General features: G+C 41.9%; 1 protein-coding gene across 1 annotated transcript in view; it reads right to left on the reverse strand.

Moving 5' to 3' along the window:
- wwc3 (WWC family member 3) overlaps positions 1-1,489 on the reverse strand; it is a 107,451-nt gene extending 105,962 nt beyond the window's left edge. The window contains exon 1 of the mRNA XM_020517636.2: positions 1,366-1,489. Coding sequence (XP_020373225.1) covers positions 1,366-1,482 — 117 coding nt within the window. The 5' untranslated portion in view covers positions 1,483-1,489. The remainder of the gene's footprint in view (positions 1-1,365) is intronic.
- Between the last annotated feature and the right edge of the window lie 8,146 nt (positions 1,490-9,635).

Raw genomic sequence — 9,635 nt, forward strand, 5'->3', positions numbered from 1 at the left:
CAGAACGTGACAGTTGGAGAGAATTTGGCATACACACAGAGAGGTATCAAATAAAGACCAAACAGCATTGCCCCATGGGTGAATATGTGCAAGGAAGGTTTTTCCCAAAGATGGGCATAAAGCTAAGGCCAAACCTCTATAGCTCAGGAATTTCAGACCCAATTGTGCAACCAGCAAATGTAAGGAGATTCCTCAAAAACGGGAGAACTAAGTTTGAGGATTTCTCTCGCACTTTAAGTGACACACCCATGGGAATCTCAATCTCCTAATGACAAAACAGCATTTTTCAAGGGTAACAATTTCGAACGGGATGTAATTTTTAAAGCCTCCAAAAGAAGCTGGAGATATAAAAGGGAAATTAAGGAGGTTAAATGACACGTTCAGGGTGTGGAACAAAGAAAAATGGAACCAAGATTATCCAATCTGCTCACTGGGTACCAACTATCTTTCATGGTCATAAAGGAGTACAGTACATACAGTTCTCTCCTCCCTGAAGGAGAGCATATGGAGTCTAGCAGTTTTCAATAAATGACATAGGAATGGGATGAATTAAAGAAGATACGAACGTTCTTTTGATCAGCAATAAAGTCACTAACACAGCATACTACAGAAAGTACTCTTGTTCGGTTGTAGGCTCCTGCTTTATACAACTGGCATGGAGTGTTGAACCAAGAAGTTTCCAGTGATGACACTCTTTGCCGAAAGGGGAGTCATGCTGACCAAGAATACAAATCGTTGTCATCCTAATTCTCAAATTCTTGCTTAAAAACAAAACGCAACATCTGTTGTGGGCAAGCAATTATTTCTAAAAGCTCATCTCCTCCTGTTTAAAGTCCTGTTACTCCAAGAAACTCTCTCATTCAAGATACTAAACCAATGAATGACAGATTAAGGGTGCCATTAGAAAGAAATATTCATTCTCAAGATCGGATGGTGCTATTCAAACCAGCATTTATTACCATCCCCAATTATTCTGCGAATGTGCTGATGCAGGTCATTCCTGGTTTTATACAATTTACTGGCTTGGAAAAACCCTTTAAAGGCCAGTTAAAGTCAACCACTTTGGCTGGGAATCAAGTTGCACACAGACTCAGACCAGGAAAGGGCAGGTACAGACTTAAAGAAGTTTATTTACTTAAAGAACTTCAACGAAGCAGTTGGTTTTTAAATGATAATCCAACTGTTTCAGGCTCACTTTTACAAATTCCAGCCATATATTTTCAGTATTTTTGTAAAAATTGAATGAAAGTTCTCCGGTTGTCGTGTTTATGTTTGAATTTCTGTTCTATGGATGATTAGTCTATGAACTTGGGTTATTAGTCTGCTAATTTTGCGATGTAATGAGGAAGAAAGTAAATGTCTTACCTGTATAAGGTCCTGTTTCTCTTTTTCTCCTAAAGTAATTGACTTTTTGATCATTCTCAGCTCATTCATAATTTCCTGTGCTTCATCCAGTTTATAGTTGGTTTGACTGTCAGACATTTTACGGTCAATCCTGAATCAAAAGAAGGAAATATTTCAACAATGGCTTTTACTTTTCTCCCCTTTGTGCGTTAGCATTTTTTTTTAAAAGCCTATGGGAACAATTTGCAAGTTTCAGTAATAAAATCCCCAATTGCAGTTTGAGCCACTTTTGAGAAAAACCGTCGCAACCACTAAATTAACAGGTTTGCTGACAGTCAGTGCTAAAGAGGATTGTTGCAATGTTACTTTTCCATTGGACGGTTTAACGATATCAAAGGCACTGGGAGCAAAATAACTCTGTTGTCTAATAGTGTGGCGATGCATTTAGTAAATTCAGTGTTTGGGATCAACACGTCAAAACCAGCCATGACAAATTGCAATACGGGCCATGGCACAGAGATAAAGAAGACTCAATTTTCAAAGAAACAGTTTAGCATGGGTTTATTTAAGAGGACTGATCAAATTCTGAACGTCCTAAAACAATCCAGTTCCTCAAAAGAATGCAATTCCACAAAAATCACACATTTACCTCTAAGATGGAGGAAGTCATGATCGTCTGTCCTGACTAGAGGAAAAACTGAAATAAATAACAGCCAAACACAGTATTGCTTTGTGCTTTACATGGCCCATATCCCTGTAACCACTTCCTATTCATGTACCCAACCAGATGCCCTTTAAATGTTGCAATTGTACCAGCCCCCACCACTTCCTCTGGCAGCTTCATTCCATACACGCACCACCCTCTGCATGAAAGTGTTACCCCTTAGGTCCCTTCTAAATTTTTCCCTCTCACCTTAAACCTATGCCCACTAGTTTTGGACTCCCTTAGCTGTGGAAAAGACCTTGCTGTTCACCTTATCCATGCCCCTCATGATTTTATAATCCTCTATAGGGTAACCACTCAACCCCCAATGCTCCAGAGAAAATAGCCCCAGTCTATTCAACCTCTCCCTACAGCTCAAACCCTCCAAACCCAGCAACATCCTGGTAAATCTTTTCTGAACCCTTTCAAGTTTAACAACATCTCTCCTAAAGCAGAGAGGCCAGAACTGAGTGCAGTATTCCAAAAGTGGCCTAACCAATGTCCTGTACAGCCACATCTTGACATCCCAATTCCTATACTCGATGCACTGGCCAATAAAGGCAAGCATACCAAACACCTTCTTCAATACCCAATTCTTTGGGAACTGAAGCCTCCCCATCTGCACCCATTAGTACCCACTCCCTGGAGTTAAACTACCTCCCCACCACACTTTAGAACTGTTCCAGTAGCTTTCAGCCTCAAGTAGCATACAAACTGGCTAAGTAAACTCTGGGTTTTCTAAGCCAATTGATCACAGTTGGGGAAGGAGGTGGGTGAGGAGTCCATGAAGAGATTCTAGGATTCACCAGTTTCAAGATTTCTGTCTGTTGAAGAGAAACATACCTACTCCTTTAAATTTTCTGCACTTTTCTACCTTAGTTTGGTTGTTAACTTTCTGCAATGATAGCAAGCCTCTCTCTCAGATGCCCAAAGTCATCACATGGAACCTAGGATTTCAGACGATGTGTCAATAATCATAAGGGTCCTCTGGAGCGTGCCAACAATTGCAGGGAAAGCCATGCACAGAAAACATGGAAAACCACTGATGTAACACAAAATCACGGTTAGCATGATTCAAAACGTTCAGACTTTTGAACCTCAAGGTCTCATCTCAGAACAGGAAAACCGATCAATCCGTAAAAACACAATGGGAAAGCAGAAGCAAGCAGGAGGAGGGCGAGATCAGTCTTGAGCTTTTTTTGGGAAACTCAACCATCAACAGGGTAGGATGCACTGCTTACAACCTTCTGCCAACTCAACAACACCCGCTTAGCTTCCAGGAAAGTCACAAGGTTAGAGTCTGACGCAACGAGTCAATTAATCACAGACAAAAACAACCTTCCAAATCCCCTAACCCCTCAAGATACTCGGTAGGCTTGTACAGAACATTGTGGAAAAAATAAAGGTGTCTTCCATGCAATGCTGTAGACCAGTATGATGTTTGTTCAGCTCCTCCACTCACAATGCCTTTTAACAAAGACCCTCCTACAGATCGGAGTTAATATTCGCTAATGTCGTTCCCCAAAGACTGACTCTCCCCTCGATTTATCAACGTACTAAGTTGCATTCACTGCAGTCACACAAGTCATTTGAAGTTATTATCTAAAAGAGAATACTGCCTTCAGATTAACCTGTCATAGGCTGTATTTCAAACCTATTTAAAATCGTAAATCAAATCACATAGAAGACATTTTTAACATACTTTAGCCTTTGCTAAAACTCCACAGAATTTAATCATTCTCCTCAGATCCTTCAAAGACCAGGAGAAACACTGCATGGTTTCAGAACCATTAAAGTCAGCTTTTACAAGACTCATATATCCTGACCTCGAAGCCAAAAGCTGTTCCAGAATGTGTGAAAGATATACAGATCTTCAGATTAAAATATGATGCCCGGTTTAGTATTGAAGAGGCTACTGTCAAACAGAAGCACGACTCATAAAACCCAGATCATCCACAAGCCCCCTGAATATTCGGGCTCTCCACAGCTTTTTTGGTCAGTGTAAACATACAGTGTTTGCTTGTATTGTATACCTTATTTTCCTTATTAAGTTGTAACTTTACACCAGCAACAAGCTGTTGGACACCACTGACACTTCAGTGTAACACTCAAGGATTAGGCAGTTACACAAGTGTGAGGGCTCTTGTGGTGCAGTGATAGTGTGCCTACCTCTGGACCAGGAGACCAGGGTTCAAGTCGCACCTGCTCCAGAGTTGTGCAATAACATCTCTGAACAGGTTGATTAGAAAATGTCTACGTGATCTAACAACAAAAAAAAACTTTACTGAAGTAAATGCTCATGAAACAGCCTGGGCTCAATCCCAGGCTGACACTTCAGTACAGAAGGTATGTATGTCAGAGGTACTTCCTTACGAACGAGACACTAAAATAAGATCCATCATGTTTTGTCAGGTTGGTGTGAAAGATCCTGCAATATTGTTCAAAGAACACAGTGGATGGCACGGTAGTTAGCACTGCTGCCTCACAGTGCCAGGGACCAGGGTTCAATTCCACCTGTGTGGAGTTTGCATATTCTCACTGTATCTGGGTGCTTTTCCGGTTTCCTCCCACAGTCCAAAGATGTGCAGGTTAGATACATTAGCCATGCTTATTTGCCCATAGTGTCCAGGGTTGTGTAGGCTGGTGGATTAGCCATGGGAAATGCTGGGCTACAGAGATAGGGTAGGAGGTTGGGTCTGGGTGGAATACCCATCAGAGAGTTGGGGAGACCCGATGGGCCGAATGGACTCTTTCCACAACAAACGGCATGAGTTTTCTGCAGTATCCTGACCAACAATGAAATCTCAACAAAAAACACTAAAACAATGGTTATTTCATGATTCCTTGTGGGACCCTACTGTTCACAGATTGGCTGCTATACTCCAGGCGAGTGTTAAAAGGGATCCAGCTGGCAGCACTTTCACCATTGTAGCACAAGATTCCAAGATCAATTTCTACTCCAGGGCTGCAACATTTAAATCAAGGCTGATGCTCCAGGGACAGGATTACACTGCTGGAGATGCCATGCTCCCGATGAGCATGAAATTCAAGTGCCTAGTTTGACCTCTCACATGGACATACAAGTTTCCTTGGCACTATTTCAAAGAATAGGGGGAGGAGATATCACAAAGAAAAACTGCAAAACTTAACAGAAGAATAGATTATTTATTTAACTACTGAACAGCAACTGTCCCAATATAGTAACATCCCATAAACACACCCTTGGCAAAGGCAAATTCAGTGAAATAGATTGTCTCACGTGCAATGTTTCTCCAGTCCAGGAAGAAAGAACATCAAGAGGAAATTCTGGTAGAGAAACAGGTATGGCAGCTTCCACTACCAACTTCAAATCGCCAACAACTACTGAAAGCTGAACTAAAACCCTGGTTCACGACCACTTCCATCTTGAAGGACACAGGCAACAGATACCACGGCCTGCAAATTCCCGTCCCAGCCACTCGCCATCCTGACTTGAAAATATATCGCTGTTCCTTCACGGTCACTGGATCAAAATCCTGGAATTCCCTCCCCTAGGGCATTGTGGGTCAACCTACAGCACATGGACTGCAGCGGTTCAAGGCAGCAGCTCACCAACACCTTCTCAAGGGCAACTAGGGACAGGCAATAGATGCTGGCACAGTCCGTGATGCCCACATCCCATGAGTGAATGAAAAGAAAACAAGGTGATATCAGGGCCATCTCTATCTCACTGAATATTTCAGCACAGGCTGATGCAAGGTAATTTGTTTTTTTTCTTGGCTGGCGTCAATGAGTTCTCAGTGTGTTCAGCACACTGGGCTGGGAAAAGGAAAATGTTATTTTGCTTCACATCTCGTGGAGACTCGGCACTGCTCGTTGTAACCATTCTCCCCAAAAAGATACGCAGTACATCCTGAAAGAATGGCAAGTTCTGTTGCCTTGGCTGCCTTTTACATCAGCTGCTGGCAACATTCCCTCACCTAACCACAGCCCACTTCCTGCACAGCTTCCCATCAACAGCAGGTACTGTTCAAGTGGCCAGCTTTTCACGCAGCCTGCCCGGCAGCAGAAAACAATTGAACCTTTATTCTAACACAACACACACTTATAGATGTTTGACTGTTATCTGAAGATCACCCTGCCTCCCCCCAGCCTTTGTTTTGTGTATGTGTTTACTCTACCTCGTGTGCTATGCATTCTCTTGGTGTCTGTTGGGCTGCCAATGAACAATCGTGTTCTGTTCGAAAAGTATCCCAAGGCTTTCAGGTCTGGGGGCGGGGACAGGAAAGGGATTTGGGCTTGGGCTTGATGTTGCTATTTTGGTTGCGTTTAGTGATAACACAATGAATCCTCAATGACCAAGGTGCAACATTAGACTGGGAAATCTCTCTTTAATCACACACATCGGCAACAAATAGCAAGTCAGGCTCTATTTTAATGCAGTGCATACGTACGTTTGACAAAACTCACTCAAGGAGCCAATGTCTCAGTATTGTACTTGCTCTCAAGCACAGACAGTGGACACTCATTCCTCCAGGAGCAAGTACTGAAATATTACCAGTGTGCTCCCCGAACAAAGTGGCCATTATTGGCAGGTCCCCGCTATAGGAAAAACACTGTGAAACTTGAAAGCGTGCAGGAAAGATTTACAAAGGATATTGCCAGGATTGGAGAGTTTGAGCTACAGGGAGAGGCTTAGTAGGCTGGGGCTATTTTCCCTGGAGTGTCGGAGGCTGACGGGTGACCATATAGAAGTTTATAAAATCATTAGGGGCACGAGTAGGATGAATAGCCAAGGTCTTTTCCCTAGAGTAGGGGAGTCCAAAACTACAGGTTTAAGAGGAGAGGGGAAAGATTTAAAGGGACCTAAGGGCACCACCTTTTTCACACAGAGGGTGGTGCATATATGGAATGAGCTGCCAGAGAAAGTGGTGGAGGCTGGTACGTTTCAACATTTAAAAGGCATCTGGATGGGGATATGAATAGGAAGGGTTTAGAGGGATATGGGCCAAATGCTGGCAAATGGGATGAGATTAATTTAGGATATCAGGTCGGCATGTACGATTTGGACCGAAGAGTCTGTTTTCGTGTTGTACATCTCTTTGACTCTCTAGGAGCCCCGTGATTTCCAGATGTGCGGCTCAGGTTACCAGCCTTACAATTCACCGAGCACATCGCACTCTTCATTCTCGTCTCTTCTACATTCCCTATTCTAATCAGTCTACCATTCATGTCCATGTTTTTAAAAATGCCGAGAACATCAATTCTAGACTTCCTTTCTTAACTCGCTAGGCCTCTCTAACACACTCCCCTCCTTTAAGACACTACTTAAAACAATGGTCTTTGATCAACATTTTGGTCACCTTTCCTAACATTTCTTACACACAATAGAGGGTCAAATGTTGGTTGAGAACACTCCTATTAAGTGCCTCAAATATTTGCATTATGATAAGGGACTATATAAGGTGGAACAAAAAATACCTTTCAGACCATTGAGCCTGCTCATCCCATTGAGCCTGCTCATCCCAGTAGAATCTTGATGGTTATTACAAGCCTTTCCTCACCTCACTGGGACTTGTATAGATATCCTCCAATCAACCTGTTCAGGGTGTCGCTAGACACTAGGTGTAGGGGAGGACTTGAACTCTGATCTCCTGGTCCAGAGGTAGGGACACTACCACTGTGCCACACGAGTGCAGGAGGGATGAGTATAGACAGCTCCACTCAATATTCTCCTCAACAGAGTGTTTCCCACATTGTAAAATGGTATTTCCTTGCTAAATGTCTTTGCTCTTAAGACATGAGTCCAGCCTCAGTGCTCATTACTGTGCAATGGTTTGACACATCAGTTTCAATTGTGCAATACTCCAGGGTGTCACATAACTTTTGTTGTACTTTGTCAATGTGAATTGTTTTAAAAATCTGCTAATACCTAACCCTAACCCTTGACTTCAATGGACAATTCAGCAAATTGTTAATGTATCAGCCATATTATTGTTTACATTTTTCAAACTTGAGCATCTAGGTGGTATGCCTTCCTGACCACAGTGGTCACTGGATTATGAGATTATCTGTGCCTGTATTTATTCATGTAACATTTACCCAACTACAAATCTAAAAAATGTAACTGCATAGTATTGGCTGTTAATGATGGCAGCGCTCAGGGACTAGAAACCCTCACTCTTTAGTCTTTCTTGAAACTCTTCACAGCTTCTAGCTTTACAAATACATGTTATTGTTTAATAATGAACAGTCACTAATCTTCTCTGTTCTTCCCAGGGATTACAAACCTTATTAATATGTTTGTATACACCTCTATAGCAAGTGGAACATGAACCCAGAACATCTGGCCAGAGGAAGGGCCACTACCACTACCCCCTGCCCCCAACTAACCAAATAGGATTTTGGGATCATACACTAACTAACGTGAGGCACTAATACAGGTACTATAAAGTAGCTTGAAACTACCATCTATTCAAAATGCCCACAGCCAATTTGCCAACTGGAATACAACTGCTACCCAATGTGAATAACAGATGAGCAGTTGACCCCCAAGTTGGTCAAGTTGATGCCTTGGTCTCTATTCAAAAAGATTACAAATGAAGTTTGTATATCATCCTCATATCATCTTCAAAAGCGTTGTCTTTCTGCATGGTGGGAATTAAAAACATGAGTTTGCAACAGCGCCTGGAGTGCGAACAGTCGAACATCTCTCCTTTGTTCACAGACAAGGTGGTGAGATCATCTACTTAAATTTATCAATGCAGACAGATGAAAAAAGTGATCTGGAAGAAGTGGTGTAGGACAGCTCTCAATTCCTTTCAAAGGAAAGGAAATCAAATGGAGCGACAAATGGACTTTTCCAAGAACCAGATAAAAAATGGGAAGGTATGAAAACATCACCAAAAAAAGGTTTAGATTACTGAACAGTATTACTCATCGTTGTATTCAAAAAACCTTTGTTAAAGGGAATTAGGTAGTCAACTTTATAAATTGAGGAGAAAATAGCTGTCAAATCTTACAAAATAAGGAGAGGCCATTTGGCCCATTGTCCCTGTGCATGCTTTCCAAAAGAGCTTAAAACAATTTAGGAACACAATGAAAAATGAGCTGCAAGATCCTAATCCTACCACTTCCCTTATACTTTGCTCTCTTGATACGAGGCCAGCCTTCCATGTATACTTATGATCATATTCTGCATTTGTTCCAGACAGTCTAATGATTTATCTATCTGGATCCTCAAGTCTTTTTGGACCTGCAGTGTTTAACTTTCCACCATTTAGAAAGTGCCCTATTCCACACCTTTTACATTCAAAGTGGTTGACCTCACAGTTATTTACATCGAAACTAAATTGCTATAGTTTTGTCCATTGTTTTATCTATCAACATCTTTGCAGTGATTTACTTCTCTTTATACAATTACAACACTGCCGATCTTCATGTCATCAGCAATTTTGGATTCGTGACTTCCTAAACAATTATTTAAGTCACTAATGACTTGTGAATTATTAAGAATCCAACACCCTTGTGGTGTAGTAGTAGTGTCCTCATCTCTGAACCAGGAGGTCCAGGTTCAAGTCCCACCTGCCCCAGAGCATAACATTGTTAA

Source organism: Rhincodon typus, chromosome 11 (genome assembly GCF_021869965.1).
Source record: "Rhincodon typus isolate 14 chromosome 11, sRhiTyp1.1, whole genome shotgun sequence".
NCBI classification, from domain to species: domain Eukaryota; kingdom Metazoa; phylum Chordata; class Chondrichthyes; order Orectolobiformes; family Rhincodontidae; genus Rhincodon; species Rhincodon typus.